The sequence below is a fragment of the Penicillium canariense genome (assembly GCF_028826845.1).
Source record: "Penicillium canariense strain IBT 26290 chromosome Unknown utg000006l_segment0_segment0, whole genome shotgun sequence".
Lineage (NCBI taxonomy): Eukaryota > Fungi > Ascomycota > Eurotiomycetes > Eurotiales > Aspergillaceae > Penicillium > Penicillium canariense.
The window spans coordinates 1,232,765-1,256,635 of record NW_026622733.1 but is presented as its reverse complement, the minus strand read 5'-3'; the positions used below and the strand labels follow the sequence as shown (position 1 = coordinate 1,256,635).

The window sequence follows — 23,871 nt, the reverse complement described above, 5'->3', positions numbered from 1 at the left end:
GAAAGATGGCAAACAAAAGCCTTGGATGTGAGAGCGCGATGGGATCCCGAGGGGAATAACATCCAATCACCAGCGGCGGGTCACGTTCCCTCGTGCTGCTTGCTTCGCCAGCGGCTGGCCTTGAATATAACTACGCTTCCTTTTCCCGCTTCACCGTCCCCGGGTGTTTCCCTTTGGGCTGGGTTTACTCCTGGAGATAACCCTGAACTGCGGACTGCGGGCCGTGACTCAAGAATCAGCCTCTCCGTTGGGTCTTGAGGACTGGCTTGATCAGGGTTCCGCATCGCCTGCTCCGATCATGGGACCAGGGGCAAATCACTGTCGACGTTTCGACCACAGTGGTTGGCCATGAGGTCCAAGGTGGCTGCTGATTTCTACAGTTATATACAGCTTCCTTGCATCCTCTTGTTCCCTCTTGATCGCGTCGGACGTGACTCTTGCCACGCCTACCATCTTCTACCCTGTGACGGACATGCTCCGGCGGGATGTTGACGTTGACCTCGAGTATCACGACGGACCCACTGCGGTTCAACTATCTTCCCCCAACCGCTTGACCGCAACATCGACCCGGTTCCCTCTCCTTCGCCTGGCACCACACCTTGCCGCACGAAGTACTCCGTACACCTTTCGTGAATCGCCGATTTGGACGCCCCGTCTGAATGGCGCAAAGCACGGTTAGGTTATCATGGAGCGCCCGGTGGGGAAATCACGATGCATCTGGAGATCCGGGATAGGGGTATGAATCTGGGAATGATTGGAACTTGCAGAGCGGCAACACCGCTGGGTTCTCGTATTATCGTAGGCCCCCACCAACTACAGAGCACTCCGTATAGTCGGCTATAGTCATACTGTTGTCAAGGCATCCCCAGCAACAGCCTCTTTATGCCTGAGGCACCAGCATGGGGCCGTCAGGCAGCAATGACATAAGCGGGTCCATTCCACAAGAGGGAAAACCAAAACAAATACTCTTGGGGGCTCCAAGTGCGAAGACAACTCACCTTCGCAGCTTTAAAAATAAGAAAAAAGGTGTTTGAAATCCTGAGTCCCGTAGCAAAGGTTGTATCTGCTTCAAATGCGACCTGGGCCCCCAAGCAAGGACCTAAGTCTGGTCGGTCCATGATAGCATCCTTGATGCTGTGCCACTGGTTCCTCCGCCCAGTGACAACGGGGCGTGCGACTGCGTAGCTACCCCGAGGTATTTCACATTGCTGAGTAGGTCAGATTCTCCCAGCAAGAATCTGATGGCCCGACAAGGCCACCAGCAAGTAGCAAGTTTGGATTGGACGCGCATATTTGTTTTGCTGTGTGATGGCCACGTCCTCACTGCATGGAGCCGCCGATCGTTAGCGGCTCCCGCTTCTCCTAAACAACCCACCCACCCCGGAGCGACCATCTCTTTCTCTCCGCTGCCTCACCCCCATTTTTTGACCCCCTCGTGTTCGGTGGAAGAGGTGGTTTATTGCGTCTATATATTTTTAATTCTTCCCGCTATCGACCCGGCTTCCCGAGCACTGAGTGGCCTAGGGCCTCAGTGCACAAGTCCCACCTCGACGAACATGACCTGGCAATCGACTCGCATCCGCGCTGAGAACCAATCCAACTAGAGTCTGATCAGGCCATCGGACCTTCAATCGAGGCAGTAGGAGGACAAGTCTGGGCTTTGGGTATTTACGGGCCACATATACTGGAGGAGAAAACATCGTGGGTTCGACGAGTTCTTCTCTACGTGACCGAGTCGACAATCTAGACTGTCGCATCACTCACACGGTTGCAAGTGGTGACACACACCTACGGTTGTGATGGATGGGCCACCACCTCCGCCGCCGCATGGCGAGAACCCTCATACCACCGACGGCGAGTACCGCAAATCCTCCGACCTGCCGCCTGGCAACTACGATATCTTCATCGTCCCCCCGCACTCCTCCGGCTCCGGCTTCCTATACCTCCCTTCTCTGCAATGCCACCGAAATAGCTTCATCGCAGGCGCCGCAAGCATGCTCTTGGTGGTCTTGATCTGGTCCGCTATCGCACCGGTCGTTAAGACCTGGTACGTCACAACCGTGTCAAGTAATAACAATATGGGAATGGTAGTGGTTGCGCTCGGAGTGGGTGTTGCCGGGTGGGCTTTTGGCATGTCTCAATCGGACAATTCCAATAGCACCGGCTACGGTGGGAAACGATTCAGCGGTGGCTTCGGCGGTTTCGGGGGCTCCGGCAGGCAAAATGCTCACGGCCAGTCTTCCGGGGCCAACCATGGCAATCAATCAGGACAACAGCAGTACGGTGGCAATGGTGGATCGGGTCAACAGCAGCAGCAGCAAGGAGGAAACTTTGGAGGTGGCCAGAGCCGTGGCAACCAGTATGCTGGCAATCAACACGGCTCCGGGGCTGGTTCCGGGGCTGGTCCTGGCGCTCCTCCAAAGTCGGACCAGAACAATCATGGCCCAAATGGGGCTGAATGGGAGAAGGCACGGGAAGAGACGAAACGCAAGGAGGAGCTGCGCCGAAAGATGGAGGAGTTCAAGCGCAAGCGAGAGGCGGAAGCTAAGGAGAAGGAAAGGAAGCGTGAACGCGAGGCAATGGAGAAGGAGTTGAAAGAGCGTCGTGAACAACTAGAGCGCGAAATGGCTGCCGCGAGAGAGAAAGCTGAGAGAGAGGCTCGCGAACGGGCGGAGAAGGAAGCCGCCGAAGCTCGCGCGAAGCAAGAAAAAGCAGCTGCGGAGGCTAAAGCCGAGGCTGAGAGGCGTGAGGCAGAAGCAAAGGAGAAGGCTGCCAAGGAGGCTGCTGAAAAGGCGGCAGCAGAAAAGGCGGCGGCCCAGAAGGAAGCCATGGCCAAGTTTGCTGCTCTTAAGGAAGCGGCGGCCAAGAGGTACGCTGAGAAAAAGGCGCAGGAAAGCAAGAAAGAGGCGCCACCACCGAAGGCTGGAAGCGCAACAAGCGCACCCCGGACACCCTCGCCCCAGAAGCCGCCCTTTCCAACGGCCAAAACCACCATCGGCGAAGATGATGCTTATTCCTTTCGGCCCTATGACCGTCCGCGACGGCCGTACGGGCAAGCATCTGGGTCTTCGGCGTACTCTGAATCATCATATGCTCCCTCTCAGTCGACAGCACGTACCACACCTCCACCGTCGCATCGGGGCACTTATTCCACCAAGGATCCAGACAAAATCGTGATTCTGGGTGTATACCAATTCACCAACGCCTTCATGAAGACGCCGGTGGCACAGCTTGTCTCCGGACAGGGCATGGTCACCGAAGGACTCGTACTGCGAATCACGACCGAAGGACTGTTCGTAGACGACGACCTTCGTGGAGTCGGACAGCGTGAATGGGATGTCAAAGCGTGGACTCTCAAGCTGACAGAGGTGTGGTGCCCCCAGATGGGAGCGCCGCAGGCTTCGAAACAACCAGCGTCCAGCAATCCATTCTCCTTCCGTCGCAGTGGATCCGCGCACACGGTGCCTACGAACGAGGAATCGGACGCATTCACCGCCAACCTGCTCAAAGTCTGCAAGAACACGTGCCGTCTGGCCTCGCCGAGTGCGTGCTTTGCTCGCAGTGCCGCGGCGAGCGGCATAGACGGTGGACCGGTGCACCCGCCCCAGGCAGAGTTCCGCGGTCTCCACGTCCTCCGCGCCAGTCTGCGGGATCAAGAAGGCAAGCGATACGTCTTTGTCCTGCAAGATACCGAGGCCTGGAAAGTCGCAATCGGCCTCCAGCGTCTCCGTGGCGGTGCCCTCGTCCGCGCCCTGGGTGTCACGGCCCTGCCGGTCTCAGACTGCAAGAGCATGCTCGGCGGCCTGGGCTATATATGATGGGATATATGGCATATAGTCGTGGCCCGCTGAGCTTGTCTTTCGTCTTGCACCCTTGACCAGGTGAAGCAAGTCTGCTGTCATGAGATGGTCCACACACATCTCTCTTAGCCATTGTGGTCTGGTCTCATTTGGCTGCGTGCTCGACCAGCGCCTTCCCTTCTTTCCTTTCTCATTAGCGGCGGAGTTTGCTGCATACTCTTTCTCTATGGTACATTCACTCGCTTCTTGTTATCCTCCCCCCATATAGTTTCGAGATTCCCCCGACATATTTGTTGTTACTTGGATTTTTTGCTTAGTGGAAGTACAGTTGACCTGCATGTGGATGTTGAGTTGAATTGGGGACGTACATAGCAACAGATCATTTATTGAATCCGATTGAATTGGCGAATTTACCTTTTCATGTCTGTTTTCATTTGCATTAGAAGGTAGAGGTTACTCTTCAGTTCATTGATCTCTACCTAGATATATCCGAAAGCTGTTTATTCCCTGCCGCTCTCAGTTATTTCACCTTCCCATGTATCTTTCTAGGCTTTTCTTCTAAGGGAATCGTAGATTTTGTGACCATTCGATTCCGAAGATTACATCACCATTTTAAAGACAAAGTCATCGCTGGCCCTTACATGTGGCAGTAATCTTGAGATCAGTTGCGCCGAGGGGCTGGGGGACGTCGCCCCTGTATCCCTCGGCGCTTAGTGAGACAATTATAAAAATACCAATTAGTTAATTGCGGAGGAATGTGAACTAATCTCCAAAATTACTACAGGACGACAGCTATAATTATACGAAATAGCTGGGGTATGACGTTGAAGGAATGCGAGCCCGAGAAACAAGACATGTACATCCATAAGACTTAAACTGTGTATCGAACAGGCGCAGCAAGTATTGCGGTGGTCATTCAACCATTAGGGAGGCCCACAGATACAAAGAATCATTTATCAACCCAAAAAGAATCAATCCCATGCAATTTTTCTTGCCTCAATGGAGAGTAGCCACCCTCCAGAGGAGGCGAGGTACATGTAAAAATCAATAGACAACCCGGGGGAAGTATGTCATCTCACGGGTAAAAGAACAGTAGGAAAAACAACAAAACGCCATGATGTCTGGTGTATGCCCCGGCCGCGCAATAATCTTTCATCCGTCTGCCTATGCAAAGATGCACCGTACCGCACTCGGCGCTCATGTATCCATCAATCTATCCAGCCCATATACAGGACCGGCACCGAAAGCAGAAGATCGATCCAGTGACATGTAAAATGGAAGGAAATAAAGTAGAAAAAGGAAATAGAAGAAGAAAAGGGGGGGGAAAGGGAGGAATAACGGTGAAGAAGATAAAATCAGACAGGAAAGCTGCTATAAGAAAAATTGAGGTCTATCATATGGGAATCATGTTGCTTCCATGAAGTATGGTATGGCAAGAGCATGTAGACAAGACACTGCTGGACATGACAACAGAAAGCAGAGGATGATGAACCGCCTGTTTATCGTACATGTCGTCCAAATAGAGGGTAGGTAGAGGGTCAATATAGCGTTCGTCGTTCGGAGCTGAGCTGAGCCAAGCCCACGGCCAATCGGTCCCGGAGTGCGGGTACCAGGGGCCCCAAGCAACGGCGACACCAAACGAGTCTCAACCAAGCAGATAGAGATGCAGATGTGCTGCCAATCATGCCCGCGAGGACTCCAATTGCGGCGCCAGTTGCTTTCTGGCACTCCCTGATTAGCGCAGGAGGTATGGCGTATAGAGGAGGGGATAGATGGGCAGGCCGGCTGGTCTAGAAAGGGAACCCACCGGGGAACCCGCCGCCGCCGCCGCCGCCGCGGGCCTGGCCGCCGAAGGGATGGCCGCCAGCAGAGGCAAAGCCACCACCCCCACCGCCGTTCATCATGTTGAACAGGATGTTGGGGTCGATGTTGATGTGCGTGCCGTTCATGCCGCCCATGCCGCCGCCCATACCGCCCATGCCTCCCATGCCTCCCATGCCGCCGAAGCCGCCGCCGCCGAACATTTCGGACGGGTCGATCAGGTCATCGCCATTGTCATAGGCAGTGCGTTTCCTGGAGCCAGCTGGTTAGAATACTTTGCTTCGGGTTGACGTGCGGCGAGTGAAGGAACTTACTGAGGGTCGATCAGAGTCTCATAGGCCTCGCCGATCTCCTTGAACTTTTCGTCGCCATGCTCGCTATCCGGGTTCTTATCCGGGTGATACTGGATAGCCATCTTGCGGTAGGCCTTCTTAATCTCATTGTCGGAGGCATCCTTGCCCACGCCCAGAATCTTATAGTAGTCCTTGCGCTGGGCCTTCTTCAGCTCGAATTCAGCCCGACGGATATCCTCCTGGATACCCTTCTCGCCGGGGCTGTTCTCAGCAATGCTCTTATATTCGCGCACGGCATCCTCCCACCGCTCGGCGCCGGCGTACGCCTTGGCGCGCATCTTCATCGCCTTCACGTAGCCGGGGTCCAGACGCAGCGCCTCCGTGCAGTCCTGGATCGCCGAGTCGTACTCCTTCAGGTTAATGTAGGCCTGGGCCCGGTTCTGCAGGATCTTGGCATTCATATCCTTGTTGGTGGGGTCGACCTCGAGGGCCTGGGTATAGAGATCGATAGCGCGGCGGTAGTCCTTTGCCTTGAAGGCGGCGTTACCCTCTTCCTTGGTGCGGCTGAGCTTCTGCACAATGCGCAGCAGCTTGATCGCCTGCTTCATGTCTGGGTCCAGCCCGAGGCACATTTTAAGAAGCTTGAGCGCCTGCTCCGTTTCGCCGGAGGCGTAGTAAGCGCGGGCGCGGATCATCATCGCATCCGGGTCCTGGCTGTTCTCGCGCAGCAGGTTGATGGCGAGGTCCTGTGCCTTGCCCAGGGAATTGCTGTTGTTCATCTTCAGCTGGGCCTCGGCGGTCATCAAGGTCCACTTGCGCGGCTCCTTCACACCTTGGCCGAGCCCTTGCCGGGCCTGGTCCAGGCAGAAGATCGCCATCGATCCACCGCGGTCTTCGGCCAGCGTCTCCTCGGCCTGTGTGATGAACTTCTGCATCTTCTCGGCGGGGGCCCGGTCGGTCGCGGACGCATCAGGTACCTGGGACAGGACGCTCAGGGCGTCAGCTGGCCGACCCAGGCTGGTCAGGATTTTCGCCATGCGGTGCATGATCTTGGCATTGTTGGGGTCAAGCTCGTTGGCACGCTCAATGTCCTCGAGCGCGTTCAGGTATTGCTTCGCGGACATGTGGGCGGCGGCACGGTTGGACAGGTAGGCCGACGAGTTGGGGTTGATCTCGATCGCTGCAGGCAAAAAAAAAGAAAAAAGGCTCAGCAAATGTACGTAAGAATCTTCACACTTAAACACAAGGAAGGCGAAAACAGAAACGTTTCAGACAAGAATGCATACCCTTGTTGTACTCCTCAATGGCGCGGCGGTAGTCGCCATCCTTGAAGAATTTGTTACCGGCCAACTTGAACGAATCGGCCTCGTCTGTCGAGCCCGAGGACTTGTGCGGCGGCGGGGTAGGACTGCGTTCCACCTCGGTGCCGTTGACACCATTCTTTTGCTGAGACTCCTGTGGATCGATGTCCATGGAGCTCCGCTGTTCGTCCCGAGACGCCGCCATGGCCGAGAGTCGACGGCGTAGCTCGTCGGGCGGAAGATTGAGCGGGTGAAGGTCCTGGTCTCGTGAAGACCGGGCGCCGAATTTGAAGGAGGGAGGGGGCTGGGTGGAGGTGGAAGAGGACCGACTGTGCGAGAAGCGCTTCTTCGTCGGCGAGGACTTGGTCGGGGACTTGGAGGGGGCTTTGGAGGGAGACTTGGATTTGGCGGGCGACTTGCGCGCGGAAGAGAAAGAGGTCCGGGGCGAGAGGGCGGGACTGTCCGGGTGGTCGTCGTGGTAAGACGATCTGGCCGAGGGTGATGGTCTTGATTTTTCGGAAGTGTCTTGTTTCTCAGGCTTCTCTTTCTCCCGGTCTTTGTCCTTGTCTTTTTTGAAGATGTGGGCGAGTTGGACCATTGGGCGGAAGGTGGGTTTTGCCCTCTTTTTTTGGGGATCGAAGGACGACGAAGGCGGTAGAAGCGCGGGAGTCGGCGAGGGAGTCAACCACGGGTCGGAGGGATGGAGTCCAGTGTGCGGTGTTCAGTGTCTAGTACAGTAATGGGTCTTCGTTCACGTCTGTCCAGCCATGATTTCGTGTGGAGCGTCAGTCATCAGTCATCACAGTTTTCCTGAGAGGATAGGGGCTGAGGCGAAGCTAATGGAGACCGATGCGGCCGAGCAAGATATATTGCGAGAAAAGAGTGGAGGGGAGTCCCCCGCCCCCCGCGTACTAATGACTTGTTATATATCTACATTCCATTTCTTTCCTTCTGTCGCTTTCTCTGGGCCACTGGTGGGACAGGGAAAATATATTCCAGAGGCTGGAGAGCTGCTGGTCTGTGTTAGCGTGCGCGAGAACTGGAGACATGGAGTCACCAATCCTGCCGGAGATGACGGCACCACAGAAAGTACAATGGCTGGGGAGATTCGAGAAGCTTCTCCTGTTGGTCCTCGGTCTGTCACACTCTCGCTCTGCCCGTCCTTTACAGCCTCGACTCGTTCATCTCATCCTAGTCCTGCAGGCCGCGGACGTGTCAGCGAGTCGATAATTTGCGGTGGAGCGGTGGATCCGATGTGCAGTTTGCTCGAATCGCAGCCAGCGCTGCGACCAACGAACTGCAGGAAGAAAGGAGTCCGTGTTGTTCGGGCTACAGAGAGTGTTCTTGTTACGCAAAAAGTACGACCCCGTAGGATACTCTCCCACGCTACGGGCGAGAATGTAGGTGTCGCGGTTTGAAATTGATACTGTAGCATTCCCCGGCCGAAAGACTAGGGCCGGGGGGGGGGGGGAATATATTGCAGACGTGCAGGATTACAGCGACGATCTCCGCCGCAGAAAAATAAACAAAAAACAAAACCCGGTCGACCGACCAGTGGGGAAGTGCGATTTCGGGGGGTTTATCAATGTGGTGCCTCGTCTCCGAGGCACGCGGTTCGGCCTGAGGTAATTTTTTTTGCTTGCCAGATGTGGCGTCAACCAACGCCACGCGACTCTTATGCCATCCACCCAGTGTCCATCATGGGCCGCTGGTTTAGCATATCAGCCGGGTCATCGTATGCTTTAGAGTCATATCAGATAGGGAGCGGAAAGAGGGACCCCATCAATGGAAAGGTTCAACAGTCGTGTGCTCATCGATTCAACGACAGGTTATGCATCCGGCGGGCAACGGCGCCCCATCTCGACTCCATGCCATGCTGCTGTCGCGTCACGTGTGCAGGGCGGAAGCAGTGGCTGTCATACGAAGGTGGAGGGGACACTGCCAGGCGATCCAAGTCATCGTCGACGGGCATAGTACCACGTTCGGCTGTGGAAATCTCGAGTCGGGGTGGCTGGCTACGCCGGGTTGGAGACCGTGATGCCGGCCATCCATCGGTCACCACCCATAGCTCCTCGTTTTCCAGCCATATGAGGGGTGCGCTTCGTGATCGTCTGGGGACCCGGCACTCAGTATATTGATATGGATTCACGGAAGGCGATCGGGGACGGGGTTCGCGTACCGGGTCTGTGCCGGTGTTCCTGCCGGGCAGCAACTCGTTTGAAGGACACCTCCTGCCCTTCTGGGCCGGCGTGCGCCTGAGAGGGCCGTCATTCCAGAAGGGATTGGTGGACCCGGAGGCCTGACTATGTGATAGTCGTTGCCGTAGTTGTCCAGGGGCCGTTGGGTCTGCAGAAGCTGTCCGCGCCGGCAACAGCTTCGACAGATCGTAATGAGCACCGGCCTGGGGCGATTGGGGCTCCTGAATACGAGGGGCGGTGAAATCAGCCAGAGGAGGCCCCTCTAACGATGAGAGATCCATGACGGGCAGCTTGGAGTCAGATTGGCGGTTGCGAGATGATGCTGGCTGCGATCTCCTCAGGAAAGTACAAAACAGCATCTCGCAGGGAGGGGAGACAGCGACCTCAATTAAAATCCGAAGAGAGCACAGGGCCGCAAGATATACTTCTATCTTTGAACACGAATGACGTGCGCTTGGGTAGACGTAAATAGCGGATCGCCGCCGAGGGCTCGTATCCGGCACCGAAGATCAGGATGGTGGAACGGGGTCCGGCATAGACAAGAGGAGCCACCTCGGAAGTGTCGAAAGGGCCCTGAATTGCGAAGCGGGGCTCGCGTTTTGATGCTGAAAAGGGTGATGTGTGCGAAGTATAACCATACGGCCCGGTACCCTTTCAGGGGGTCCTGGATGGTTAGTTATAGTATTCGCAAGGCATTTCTCGGAGCGGCCCATTGGCCCTGGTGCGGGCTAGGGTCGCCTTATAAGCCATTCCTTTGGCGTTCCAGGGTACTGCTTCAAGCTCCAAGCTGATGAGAGGATGATGCTTCCCTTGCTGGGGCCGTAACAGGATGGGATTTCACCGCCACACAAGGCTCGCTGGATATCAAACAAGATTCCAAATGGCCAAAGCCGTCTACGCGCGATGCGGCATGGGCGCATACCGGGCCTTGCCCTATCAGTATACCTCGCAATTGATTCCGAGGGATCAACGCCGTATTCTGTTTTATCGCTCGTAGTTCGCCAGTCGTCTGCCTTCCAAACAAGCAGTTGGGTGGCTCGGAATTTTCGATATGGGGCCGCCCCTCCACTTACGAGGCAGACTGTCTGGACCATGGCATCACAGTCCTGCCCCGTAGGGCTAAACCCCCGATGCACAGGCAATCAGTGGCATCTGGGGCCCACGGCCATTGCGCTATGAGTGAGTACAGCATGGCCATGTCCAGTGCCCTTCGGAAAGGTCCACCTCTAAAATCACGAGGTGGACCGCCTATTTTTGGGGTGCCAAAGGGGCCAGGCGTCCTTACTGTACGTTTTTGGTAGGCTCACACTGTGAGTAGTGGAATGTGTCGCATCGCTTCGCCTGGTCGTGAAGGAAGGAATGACAACGCCAGCGTCCAGATGTGTTATTTCAACCCTCGAGGTCGGCAGGTACAAAGTTTGGTTGATGTTGGGTGTCTGGTATCTAAGCGGATCATATATATACTTCTATAATTGTATCCGCTCTAGCTGTGTTTTAACTATTTGGAGACCTCACAATACCCCACGGTGGGCTTGCCAAGAAAAGGGATCTCACAAAGCTTCTGGGGAAAACACGAAGAACCCGGTCGAGGGTTCCGTATGAGGGGCCTCCCTTCCGTGACTTGATTGCCTCGTTAGCCCCTGCATTGTCAGGTTCGAACACGTTCGGAATGAAGGAGAGCCTCAGAAATCAATGTCCAAATTCACAGTCGTCGGCAGATGGGTGCGTTCAACTGGCCGATCAAGCGGGCCTGTCAGCTTAGTAGGTCGTTTTTGTAATATGAGGTTAAGCAATGAGGATGAGACACAGCCTCTCGTTGGCTTCTCGGCCTTGAGCTACAAGCAATAACAAGAGAGCCGCACGTTATCATTACACTGATCAACCTCAACCCGCGCGAGAGCTAAATCAAATCGATACCCATGCTACTTTGGGTGATGTTAGTTGATAGTCGTTGAGAAATGGAGCCTGAGTAAACATGGGAGTTCCACTTGAAAGTCGCTGAATGCCACGAAGGCTGAAAATAGTCGGGACCGGGGACATGTTTCAGCACACGGGTAAGGTCTAGGATATCATCATCTATATACATATGCAGACATTCTTACAGCATTCATTTAGGGAATAGACAACCTCAAGCAGGAAGGAAGCCATGGGCGAGGAAATTGATCAGAAGGATGGTTACCATGCTAATAATATAATCCGGTCACAAAGAAACTCGCCGGCATAGGCCAATGATATTCACGACATTTAGAAATTAAAAGACAGATAGCCTAAGTGTGATAGATACATTCACCAAAAATAGCTACGGAAATCTCTGGATGCAAGGAATCATGGTGAAAGCTGTCATGGTTTACATTAAGATCGTGCATAAGCCGCCAAGCGCTTCGCACAACTCCGAAGCTATCCAGGGAAGCCCAAGAAGGAATATGTATATCAAGAAAAGCAGAAAGGTAGAAAAAAGGGATAAGCATATCCAATCAGAAGCAAGTAACAATATTGAGTTAGGTAAATCACCAGAACCCAGGGTTTATATCACAAGTATTATCCTCCAGTTCCTCCAATGCCGTTCCCCACGCTAAAACGACCACATGCTGACCACTCCCGAGAGAATGGGTCAGATGAAGCAGTCCATTACGGAAGGAGTCATTTATGCCAGGAAGAAGGCGGCGGCGGCGGCAAGACCGGCGAAGCCGACGGAGCCGGAGAGAGCACCGGCACCGTTGAAGGCGGGGGTGGCGGAGGGGGTGGCGCTGGCGGTGCCGCTAGAGACATTATTAGCGATGCTATTATGGTTGAATATGAGAATATTCGACTATGAATCTTACCTAGCAACGGGAACGCTGGAGGGGACGTGGGGGACGCCGCCGGTGCCGCCAACGGGGGAGGAGGCGGTGGGAACGACAACGGTCGACCAGGAGGTCACGGCAGCGCAGGTGGTGTGAACAACAGGGACGACAGTCACGGAGGGACCAGCGGGGACGGGAGCAACGGAGCTGGGGATGGGAGCAGGGGCGCTGGACCAGCTGCCGGAGGGCATAGCACCACCGGGGGCGGTGGTCATGATGGGGGCGGGGCTGCCGGTGGCACCAACACCAGTCTGTCTGGCAGGGCAGTCGGTGACGGTGGGAGCGCACGAGGTGATGGTGACCTCCTCAACCTCGGTGACGGTGGACTCAGCACCGGGGAGAGCGGCGGCCAGGCCGGCGAGGAAGGCAATGGTAACAGCGGTGAAGCGCATTTTGAATGTGTTATGGAAAATAAACCGTGAAGGTGATTTTAAAAGGCGTTGATAAAAGCGTAGCTTTTGGAAAGAGTGTAGTAGTTGGTGAAAGAGTGGATGACCGAAGTCGAGAGAGTGACTGATGCGATGGCAACGAAGTGTGTACTTGGAGAGAAAAGAAAGGAAGCAGGGCAGCACGGGGGAGCCAGGGGCCCTTTGTATGAACGGGGAGATTAGGCCCATTGATCAGCGGGCTCCCACTTTGGCCCCGAGGAAAAGGGGAAGGACTGTCTGAACTGCACGCTCATTCGGCTTGCGGAGTCGTCATCCTGGGTAGACTAGCGGCCCTCGCTGGGGTGGTGTGTACTTGGTACATGACAGGGTGCGGTGTAGCGACTGTGGCGCTCAGGTTGTTGGTACCTCTGGCAACGCGGAGCCGTACCTGCAGCGACCTGAACTTTACTCCGGCCGTGATTACCCACTGGGGTGCACGCACAGCCCTGATGGCCGGACCCCGGAGCCACAGAATCACAGGGCCGTGATTGGCGCCGTGAGGCGCGTGTGGTGAGCCGTTTCGCTGTGACGACAAGGGAAGTGGTAATTTTGGGAGCCACTAGCGTGTTAGCGTGGAGGTGGATGCCGATCGGGGTGGATATTCCATCACTGTACGGAGTACTGGAGTAATGAAGTGGAGGAGAGTGGAACTGGTTATTGCGAAACCTGTGAGACAGTGACTTATACTACCTTCCAGGATGCACCGTCCACCTTACATTCAAGAGTCCCGTCGGCAGCGATAGGCAGTATATTCCAGACCGCCGTCTGCCGGGGCACTGACTCTCATCTTATTCTTGACGCATCTTCGCTTATATAGAAAAGGGTCCAAACGGGCCCTTGTTGTGACTGCAATCTGCATCTTTCGAGGTGAGAAATGAACAAGTTCATTAGCCGGTTTCAGCCCGCGTCCCCATCCGCCATCCACCAATCCGCCGCCAATCGACCGCCCGTTCCTGGCGTCGCCCGCGGGCCGCAGCCACTCATGGTGACCTTCGAGAGTGGCTATGCCCCACCTTACCCCTGAACCACCCGCGGATTTCCACTCGCTGGCTGGGCACGGGTTCATCACCGTACGGAGTAAACAACGCGGTGCAAGGAGGGGAACAGCTGGTTCCTCCGGATGTTCATGTTCATGGTCCATTGACAACAACCCTAAGTCCCAGGTCCTCGATCCCCGATGCAAGGCAATGGCTGCTGTGTACCATGTTTTCCCTTTATTTCCCCCGGGTAGTTTCGTGGGAGGGCAAATTGCTGCTGCTGGCTGAGATATGTAACGGTGTAATCTCGAAATCATTTAGCCTGTTACAGTATACTCTGGACTCTCGCCGAGAAAAAACAACCTTCCCAAGAGGTCTTGTTTATCGGGGTGGATCCCTCCCCTTAGTTCCCCCCCACCCCGATTGATCCTTTCGACTAGCACTGTACTCCGTACTGAATGCTCCGTGCACCTGAGTATAATCTCGTCCTCCTCCGCTTGGCCTAAAATGGAGCAAAACGACCTCCGTATTCGGGAAAAGGGTCTCGAAAACCAACAGTATATCAGCCCAATATGGAGCTGGTCAATAATCAGACCTGAAGAAAATCCATATAAGTTACGTGATACGCAATTTTTATAACTAATGGCCAAACGGGGTCTATACGATATTTCTGTTCGCTCAGCTCAAAGCCTCTGTGATTCTTCCTCTGGTGGATGATAGTCCCACCCCTTTCAGAAAGGCGGGCCCGATATCCGATTCGACTGTAGGCGAACCGCGACACTTTCATCACAGGACAGACCGACCGTCCAGTAATCATCACAGTCCACCTTCAACCGCCATTGCCAATGTCACTGACCCCGCAGCGAGAGGCGCTAGCCCTCGATTGCACCGTGACCGTCTCCCTGAACGGTTAGCACCAAGTGCTTGACGGTGCTTGCTTCGGTCTTTCTCAACCCACTCGGGCAGGACTGGGGCGTTGCGCCTGGGCGGGCGTAGGCTTGGGCTTGGGTCTCTAGGCGGCGCCGTCACCGTGCCCCATGCAAGATGCCTTCCATGGCGCCGTGGCTCAGGGGCCCGCGTGATGCACTGCCTGGTTCTGGTCCCTGGCATCGGACATACCGCCAGTCCTGTAGGGTCCCAGACCGGGCCCCATACGCACAACTAGCATACACACATGTGTACGGAGGGAAGGGTTTTACCTGCAAATTTAGACCCTCTCTCTTCCACCACACGGCCGGTTGGATGGGGCCGTTCTCAGCGCAGGAGCCTGGTCGCAAGTATCTGTGCACAGGTGCGGATCAGCATCCGGGGCCCCTGCTTCTCAAATCTCGACCACGGATGACACTCTCGGAGTTGCTGTTGGAACCGCTATCATGTTAGTTCGGGGCAACATTCTCTGTTGTCTCGGCCAATGGCCTTGCCGAATAGGGTTATGTGCTTGGCGGTCTCGAGGTTCCGCGCAAGGCGCCAAGATAGGGGCAGACTTTGAAGTACGTGAGAACAGAGTACGGAGAACATCTGGCCTGGCACAGAATAGTTCAAGTTCAAAGGACTACCCGCAACAGAGTCTAATGGCCTCGTGGCACCCCCAGTCTCCACATTCCGGAACTATTGAAATTTTGGTTGCATCTTGTTGTGGTTGAGGGCCCCCCTTTCCGTGGAAACGGCGGGCCTCGATTCATTCCATCTAGTAGATCGAACTTAAGTTCATACGGTATTGTTAATGGAGTCTTCATCGTGCTATCTTTAGATTATTTCCCATTTATTGGCAGTCCAGTTCCCCGATCAAAAAAGGGGGTGTGGTTCTTGAGAGAACTAATAATAGTCAGTGTGGACCTCTCCATGTTGATCCCTTATCATGGCGCCAAAGGCGGATTGCGTCCTTTTGAGATTAGCCGTTTGTACTCCGTAAGTTAGTGTGAAGAGAAAGGGGTTGCGATGCAGCGTTTCTGATGGTCCAACACCACCCGAGGGCGTTCACTGGTGCTGAGATGTTAAGATCGGTGCTCTTGGAGACAGCATGGCCGAGAAAATCTCAGGATTTCAAATCACAGAACGTCGAACAGAGCAATCAGCTTTTTAGTCGGCCCCTGCCGCTACATGACCAGCAGACGACCCAACATCGATTGCGCGTTGCGAGAAGAATCGAACGAAGGTCGTCAACAGCCATAGCACGTCCATCCTCAAGTCCCGCCGGGCGGTCAAAAGTTGTTATTAACCCGTCAATGTCGCTTTGCATTTGTGCAAGTGGTCAGCAAGGCTTCAGCCCTGTCAATCCTGCTTGGTCGTCATGGACGGTGTCGTAAGACCCTGAGAAAATTGGGGACCAGAGGATCAGCGACAACGCGTCATTCCATGGTCGCCGATGCACCCAGGACCCGACGACCGATGGTGGGTGCGTCAGCATGGCAATGATTGAACCCAGCGTTCGCAATCAATTCCGCTCTTCGGCGTCGGTTCATCCGGGACGGAAGAGGTCTAGCAAATATACTCCGTTACTATACTTCAAAGGCATGGCAGATAACGAGCACTCGGCTTTGATCGATTCTGTCTCAGGCTGGGCTACCATTGCAAAGGGTTGAGTATCAATGACCATCAAAGCGATAGAGTACTTGATTTCACATGACATGACCGCTATTAGAAAGTCGCAATCACAAATTTCTTGCCTCGCTTCCTCGAGGGTCCGACCTCCGATTCACGCGTCCCTGAGATCAAGGCAGGACGTAAAACGCTAGACGAGATCGGGATCCCCGTGGCTGCTGTTCTGCTATTGCTAGCACGTCTCTGGCCGGAGTCAAATGCGTCTAGGCTGTGGCTGTACACTCGGCTTCCCCAGAGTGAAGGGGTCCGGTAGCTTAAAGTGAATGTGCTTTGCCGAGTATATCAGGAGCTGTCTCGAAATTAATCCGACCTCAATTCGAAACCTTGGCGTGGAACAAGATCGCGTGCCCGTTATTGTGCAGGTTCCGAGGGAGGTCCTTTACAAGAGAGCTTGGGAATCACTTGAAGCTCACTGCTTATCACAAAGAAAGCAAGCATTCAGCCTGTGTTATTTCTAGTGTACTAAGTGGTTGCTGTATACTTCAACTCTACGTACACAGTACGTGGTCGGCGATAGCTAGTATATTCTAACATTGACCCCTACCGTCCGCGCCTCCCTCGCATCAAACAGTGTACCCTTGCTTGGCTGAGCCACCGCCTCCCTCAAGGGATAGTGGCTAGTGAGTGTATGGCAGTTTCTGATAGATCATGCTGCATGTACTTCTCCAGCGACATCGACGGGTTACATGGACGCACATGGTCTTGCAGATCGTCCAGCACCAGATGGGTAGATGGGTAATCGCACGGCAAGCATATAGCAGCTTCAAACAACCCTCGAGTCGTCATCGTCACCAAGCCTGGGATCCTGACTTGTACTGTACTTTTGGCAGCGAAAGAGACCGACGGAGATGGGATGCAGGAGCAGGATGCTGGCAAGGCAGAATGGCCCCAAGTGGAGATGGGCAAATAGCCCTGCACCTTGAAATCATGATTGTGAGTTGGCAATGATGTCGACGGGCGCCATCAGCCTTTGGACGGGCGTGTGGTTGGTGAGGGGAGATGTGCGGTGGGGTCTCGGAGATGGAAATTTGCGGCTCCAAGGCAACAACGAATCAGACGTTGACAGGAGGGAGAAGTAAGAATGCCCAATGCCGTCTCAATGGCCAGGGAGAGGAATGAACGGGGGGAATTGGCCATGGGATGAAGGCGAAGAAGGCCTAGAAGCAATGTGTGTGTCGAAGGCGCATGTACCTCCATGGCTCTTGGCCGTCAACAAATGAGACCCGGCACCTTGAAACAATGTGAGAGTTCAATCGCTGTGGACTGCGCAGTGGCTTTTCGCAGCCTTTCACGCTCTGGGGATCCTAAGATCGTCAGCACCTTGAACCTGAAGAGAGCCCAATGGCTTCTGTCCACATAATGGACCATGATGGGGACATTCTACTTCCCACGTACTCTAGAGAATAGCACCTGCTTGCATTTCCCATCATCTGGCCTTCTTGGTCGGGAATGCGATCGCCGTGTTTCAGCTGAGGCGCCTTCTGAAACAGCCCCACCACCGCCCGAAAGCCCCGATCTCCCTCCCTCCCTCTCGCCCTGTCCCACTCGGCGGCTGTGTCGCCGTCTATTAATATTCATGATGATGTTGATGATGATGATATTCATGGCTCCTCCATCGGCGTGGACAAGTTGACAGCAGACAACAACGTAGACGAGTTGGAATCTTTTTGACGTTAGCAGGTGGAACCACAACGCTTTTCTCCGCGGTCACCTGCTCCTACTCCTCTTCCCTCATCACCACCACCAACCACCACCACCACCACTTCTCACCATCCATCACCACCACCTCCATCCTCTCCACCTCTTCCCACCCCCCTTCCACTCGTTTCGGGGTTGATCTGTGATCTCCCCTTCTTTCCAATCCCACAGCATCCTCCATCCAACACTCGCTCTTCCACCCCTCTCGGTCGCTCACTTTGGACCACTACGACACTGTGGCTACCTTGGCTGACCCCAACGAGTTGTTCTTGCCCGGCGATAGGCAGAACAATCTCGCCATGTCGTCCTCCTCTGTGCCGCTCCTTCGCCCGCCGGTCCCTGGCAACCGCAGCAACACCGGCAGTCCGCGGGCTCCTAGACTCACCTTGGGCATCCCCCCGTCGCCCAACGCCAAACCCGTCAATGGCACAGGCGCTGCCCCTGTTCCTGCCGCCAGCTGTGATGCACCGCAGCTTCAACAGCCACAACCTGTCTCCCGGCCATCCCTGCCCCGGCTACAACTAGCGACTCCGATGGGCAGTAGCCAGAATGTCCCGCGGGAGTCGACCCTCATGCCAAATGGTCGGCCCGTGCCTCCACCTCTGGCCACGAATTTGAATGGGCAAAATGGTCTGGAAGGGAAAGGCAGTGGCCCGGCTTCCGCAAACTCCTCATACTCAGCGCTCTCGTTCGCCATGGGTCTCCGCCAACCGGCGGGCGGCAACTCCGACCCCTCATCGGCGATCAGTTCGGTCTACTCGGATCGTGAAGGCGGCGTACAGATGGAGCGTGAAAACAGTGTGAACGGGCTGCTACCGGACCTAGACAAGCTGAGTCTGGAGAAGGGCCGGCCGCTGGATGTGGAAGACTTGGACGATGAGGGCTGGCATGCTGCTAGTGAACAAAAGAAGATTGTTGAGCTGGGAAGTTTGGGCGAAGGCGCCGGCGGCGCAGTTACCCGGTGCAAACTTAAGGATGGAAAGACAGTATTCGCATTGAAGGTTAGTTGCTCAGCGTGATTTGGGCATCGTTCATTCGATAATCGCTAACCTTTTTGATCATAGATTATCACTACAGACCCGAATCCCGACGTGAAAAAGCAAATCGTTCGCGAACTCAACTTCAACAAGGACTGCGCATCGGATCATATCTGCCGCTACTACGGTGCCTTCATGGACAAGTCCACCGGCACCATTTCGATTGCTATGGAATTCTGCGAGGGTGGGAGTCTCGACAGTATCTACAAGGAGGTCAAGAAACTTGGAGGTCGGACCGGAGAGAAGGTTCTCGGCAAAGTTGCAGAGGGTGTGCTCAATGGATTGACCTACCTGCACAGCAGGAAGATCATTCATCGAGGTATGCACATACACTGCCAGATGAGATCGAGCGAATCGGCTAACCTATTTTACAGACATCAAGCCTTCCAACATTCTCTTATGCCGGGATGGCCAAGTCAAGCTCTGTGATTTCGGTGTTAGCGGCGAGTTCGGCACCAAGGGCGATGCAAACACATTTATCGGCACTTCCTACTATATGGCTCCGGAACGTATCACTGGTCAATCATACACGATCACTTCCGATGTTTGGTCGTTGGGCGTGACTCTTCTGGAAGTTGCCCAGCACCGATTTCCCTTTCCCGCCGACGGAACTGAGATGCAACCCCGCGCTGGTCTAATAGATCTCCTTACATATATTGTGCGGCAGCCGATCCCCAAATTGAAAGACGAGCCGGGGAACAACATTCGCTGGTCGGATAACTTCAAGTACTTTATTGAATGCTGGTATGTTTTCTATTGGACACGTACAGCTGGCTCGCTTCATTTAACTAATATATATTACCACAGTCTTGAGAAAGAGCCCCCTCGACGCGCAACTCCCTGGCGGATGCTGGAACATCCTTGGATTCTGGACATGAAGAACAAGAAGGTCAACATGGCAAACTTCGTGACGCAGGTGTGGGACTGGAAGGATTGAAGCTCAAAAAAAAGAGAAGAAAAAGTCTTTCACCTGGCAGAATTTTGAAGTTCTTCTTTTCTTCCTACGTCGCTCTCCCCGCGGAGTTCTCGATTTTTGAGTATGAGTGGCTGGACCCCCAAGGATTGACCTGGCTGTCAACACGACTCAAACACGACCACTACGACGACGCTTTGGTGCTTTACTCCGTTGTTTCTCTTTTTGGCTCTATTGTTGGCGCTATCCATCTTGTTATGATGTCTGTTTTGTTCCTCCTGGGCCGGCACTCAGGAAAACGCGATATCCTTCTGCTCTCATCATACCCTGTCATTTGCTTTTCATCTGCCAGCGACTACGATATTGATTCGGCTACGCACTTACCCATACGATCCTTCACGGCCTAATATCCCGCACGTCATTCGCATTTCTCTCATTTTCTTTGCTCGCGCTCTCTGCTTCTATCCTCCCCTTCCCTTCTCGCTTTTGGTTCCCCATCTCATGTGACGCATCTCGAGCGTGGACATATCGATCACCTCCATTTGTTGTTACCTTTTTTTCATTCCATGTATAGCCGTTTCAGTTGCTTAGGTCTCTTGGGGATTTTGATGTTGCTTCGTGCGTGGTTGTGGAAGTGAGTGTATGCAATGCATATTGGAGATTAACAGAATCCGGCACATATCTAGGTACCTAATACCATCGCAGTTCTTCATTGTCTTCGCCCCTGCTGTAGTATTAAAGATCAAGCCTATCGAAATCTGTGGGAAGAGGAGCACGCGACTCGGCCATAGCAGAGACGACGGGAAACCGGCCCGCCGATCCCACAGGGACCGACGCAGTCAACTCAATATTGGAATCTTCACATAGATTGACCATCGCTTCTCATAATGCAGCTACATACAGATAATGGATAAACTCAATGATTTGATTGATTGATTGATTGATTTCATACTCGGATCTGTCAGGCGGTGAGCCCGTAAGATAAACTCAATGACTGAACACATAACTACCGGTTCACAGGCTCAGCACCAAGAACCCACCCAATGCCACTCGCCAACCCACCCGTTACCATGTTACTAACCATATCCCTCTTCCGCACACGACCCTCTCCCTGCTCAGGTGAAAGAGGCCGTCCATCCTCGCCCTGCTCAGCACTGGCAGGCGCTCGGGAAGCACCAGCAGCCCCGCGCAACGGGAACGCATTCTTATGCAGCGCCATTGCCGCGCCACGAGCAACCTCAAACAGGCCCATCGGCGCTTCGTGTGGGTGCGAATGCGGCATTGCGGCGCGGGCACGCGCTCGCCGGGCAGCGCGCTGCTGGGCCGTGTCAAAGGCATCGCGCTCAGAGTCTGTGGGTCCGAAGCCGCCGGGGACTGTAGAGAGCCTGTCACCCTTGTCATCCCAGATGTCTTCTTCTTGCTGCTCGCGGGCACGGAGCGAAGATATCTCTTCGTCACAGCGGCGCCAGGCGCCGAGGATCTCGGGGAGTGGGTCGGGGGAAGGCACGAGGGCTAGTGCTAGGGAGAGGAGTTCCATGCGCTGGGAGAGATGACTGATTTGGGACTGGAGGGAGGCGGATGTGTTGGGTGAGGCGGGGCGGTAGCGGCCCGCGTTATACACTGCACGCCAGGAGATGTCATCCGGGAAGGTTGGTGCTGAGAGGAGTGGGGAGGAGATTGGAAGCATTGAGGGTGGTGTGAGGCGGGTGAGGATGTAGGAGTAGGCAGTGCCGAAGTCGTTGGAGTCTAGAGCGGAGGAGATGGCTAGGGAGGTGATGCGGCGTTCGGCGGTGACGATTGCGTCTTCCTGCGATAAGTACTCTTGAGAGGCCTGGTCTTCAGTCTCGCTTGATGCTGACTTTGTGGCGAGACCGGCCTTGACCAGGTTGCGGCCGATGAAAAGGAGGTCATCCAGTTTGGTATAGCTTTTCACGTTTTGGTGGAGAACTTTCTCGACTAAGGAAAGAGGATCGTTGTGGACGCGAATGCTGACTGGCTCGAATGGGACGCCGTGTTGCAAAGTCAGAGAATAGAAGGACAGTGCGTGGGTCGCGGCGATGAGAGAGTTGATCTGCTTCAGCTGAATGGATGCTTGGAAGTGTGGCTGGAACGTTTGCAGACTATATGGGAATGATTAGATCTTATGCTTGACGCGGTCCTCTCTCGGTCTGGACTTACATTTCGTAGGCTCTCTTCATCCCCCCGCGAGTTCGGTTGCCATTGCTTGCATTGTCATAGACTGTGAAGATAGCTTCCACCACGGCGGTTTCTACCTGGGAAGTGTTGAGCGGTGAGTCGGACTGGGTGTATAAATCCACAGCCAGCTGGTATTCTAAGAAGGTGGTCAACAAAAACTCCGAACGGAAAGGAAGTGGTTAAAGTGGTAATGCTTACCTCGGGCGCCAAGCAACGCCTTCAAGATCTCCGTCTCGACTGTGTCCCGCGAGATCCTCCAGAAAAGGCCGTGGTGAGTCGAAGGCTCATCCCATCCGTTGTCCAAATGGTCTGCTTGCCAATCTCGAAGCCAGAGTAGCTGATGTCGCACCAATTGCCAGTCCTGCTTTGACTGTTGTTGTTTGATAGCAGACGAGACCACACTTTTCAGCTCCGCTGATTGAATCTCGTCGCTGCTATGCAGGCAAATGTTTGCTGCAGATCGGCACGGAAGCAAATGACCAAGCTGGGTCAAGATGCGGAGCGAGAGAAGCAATGCACTCAGGAAAGCGATTGATGAGGGTGATGGTTGTGTCAAGGGATTCTCGTGTGCTAGCAGGGCGTTTTGTAACAAGGAGGCTCGTGATGTCGACGAGATTCGCTCCGTGTCATAGTCCACGGATGGAAGGGCCGAATGGAACGAGTTCAGGTATGAGAACTCCTCGAGCCCAAGAAGCTTTGTAACCCGCGCCACAATTTCGAATGATCCATCCAATGCGGCGTGTGAGCTATCCGCGTGGGCGTAGATTACGGACAAGCCGGCTTGGCCGTACCGATTCAATAATTCATTTGCCTGGTCAGGTGTTATCTGCCTTCCATTCTCATCGTAGCCTCCTAGATCAATATCATCAGGACCACTCCAGTTGGTGAAAGCAGCGACAACGCTATGGTGGTCGACAAGGCTTCGCGACAATAGCCATTCGTTCACGTATTCCCATCCAGCCAGGTCCGTGGACTGTGGCTTTGGTGTGCCCTGGATAAAGGAGATTGAATTCTGTCGCGCTGTTTCATTCAATCTCCGCCTCTTTGAACGAATGCTTCCATATAACCATGGGCCAACCAAGCCCCTCAGGTTGTTGACCAAATCCATATTGTTTCCCTTAGAGCCAGTAATCGATAGCAGAACGTTGACCGCGGTCTGATCATCCATCAACTCCAATGTTTCCAACGATAGTGTCTCGTCGCGATTGGTGTAGTATTCATAATTGAGTCGGAGTGCCGGTAGTAGACTTGAGATCAGCCACGTTCGAAGTATAGGGCGCTGTTCGTAGAAGGGACGGAGAAGGTTGAGGATGAGGGGTTGAAGTGCGGTTTCGGTATCGATTAAATATGCCCGGTGAATGAGGAACTGGGTTAGAAGGTCCGCAGACTGCACTTCTTCCTCCTCGTCCTGGCGCTTCAGCGGCCGTAAACGAAGCCTTCGGACACGTTTCCTAGCAGCAGTCTCGGACAGGTCTTTCACAGCAGACGTATCGACTTCGCGGTCCACGGGGGCAGAACGCGAGCTCCCATTCAGCTGCTGGAGTACCGGGACATAGCTGGAAGGTTCTGTGCTCTCGGGAAGGAAGGTCAAGATGATGCGCAGGAGGCGTTCCAGCGGAAAACAATGGGGGTACTGCGCCTGCAGGGCCGGTAAAGTTGTCACATCACCACTAGCGCAAAGATGCGTAGCAAGCAGAATCGCATGGGCATCCGATAGCCCTGCCAGAGGAGCCATGGCGATCACACGGGGCAACGAAAGGAGGGT

General features: G+C 54.4%; 6 protein-coding genes across 6 annotated transcripts; 2 read left to right on the top strand and 4 right to left on the bottom strand.

Moving 5' to 3' along the window:
- Nucleotides 1-1,799: 1,799 nt before the first annotated feature.
- On the top strand, nucleotides 1,800-3,818 carry N7482_008433 (uncharacterized protein; the record flags this gene model as incomplete). Its single annotated transcript, XM_056690557.1, has 1 exon — nucleotides 1,800-3,818. One exon carries the CDS (start codon nucleotides 1,800-1,802, stop codon nucleotides 3,816-3,818), a length of 2,019 nt encoding a protein of 672 aa, XP_056540322.1.
- A 1,772-nt stretch (nucleotides 3,819-5,590) lies between these two features.
- Nucleotides 5,591-7,813, bottom strand: N7482_008432 (DnaJ and TPR domain protein; the record flags this gene model as incomplete). Its single annotated transcript, XM_056690556.1, has 3 exons — nucleotides 5,591-5,873; nucleotides 5,936-7,094; nucleotides 7,201-7,813. 3 exons carry the CDS (start codon nucleotides 7,811-7,813, stop codon nucleotides 5,591-5,593), a joined length of 2,055 nt encoding a protein of 684 aa, XP_056540321.1.
- A 1,212-nt stretch (nucleotides 7,814-9,025) lies between these two features.
- N7482_008431 (uncharacterized protein) lies at nucleotides 9,026-9,694 on the bottom strand (the record flags this gene model as incomplete). Its single annotated transcript, XM_056690555.1, has 1 exon — nucleotides 9,026-9,694. One exon carries the CDS (start codon nucleotides 9,692-9,694, stop codon nucleotides 9,026-9,028), a length of 669 nt encoding a protein of 222 aa, XP_056540320.1.
- Nucleotides 9,695-12,057: 2,363 nt separating this feature from the next.
- On the bottom strand, nucleotides 12,058-12,648 carry N7482_008430 (GPI anchored serine-rich protein; the record flags this gene model as incomplete). Its single annotated transcript, XM_056690554.1, has 2 exons — nucleotides 12,058-12,172; nucleotides 12,236-12,648. 2 exons carry the CDS (start codon nucleotides 12,646-12,648, stop codon nucleotides 12,058-12,060), a joined length of 528 nt encoding a protein of 175 aa, XP_056540319.1.
- Nucleotides 12,649-18,259: 5,611 nt separating this feature from the next.
- N7482_008429 (dual-specificity mitogen-activated protein kinase kinase) lies at nucleotides 18,260-19,934 on the top strand (the record flags this gene model as incomplete). Its single annotated transcript, XM_056690553.1, has 4 exons — nucleotides 18,260-18,961; nucleotides 19,025-19,316; nucleotides 19,372-19,741; nucleotides 19,805-19,934. The coding sequence occupies 4 exons, from the start codon at nucleotides 18,260-18,262 to the stop codon at nucleotides 19,932-19,934; spliced, it is 1,494 nt and encodes a 497-aa protein (XP_056540318.1).
- A 982-nt stretch (nucleotides 19,935-20,916) lies between these two features.
- N7482_008428 (secretory pathway Sec39 family protein) lies at nucleotides 20,917-23,841 on the bottom strand (the record flags this gene model as incomplete). Its single annotated transcript, XM_056690552.1, has 3 exons — nucleotides 20,917-22,030; nucleotides 22,089-22,242; nucleotides 22,305-23,841. 3 exons carry the CDS (start codon nucleotides 23,839-23,841, stop codon nucleotides 20,917-20,919), a joined length of 2,805 nt encoding a protein of 934 aa, XP_056540317.1.
- Nucleotides 23,842-23,871: the final 30 nt, after the last annotated feature.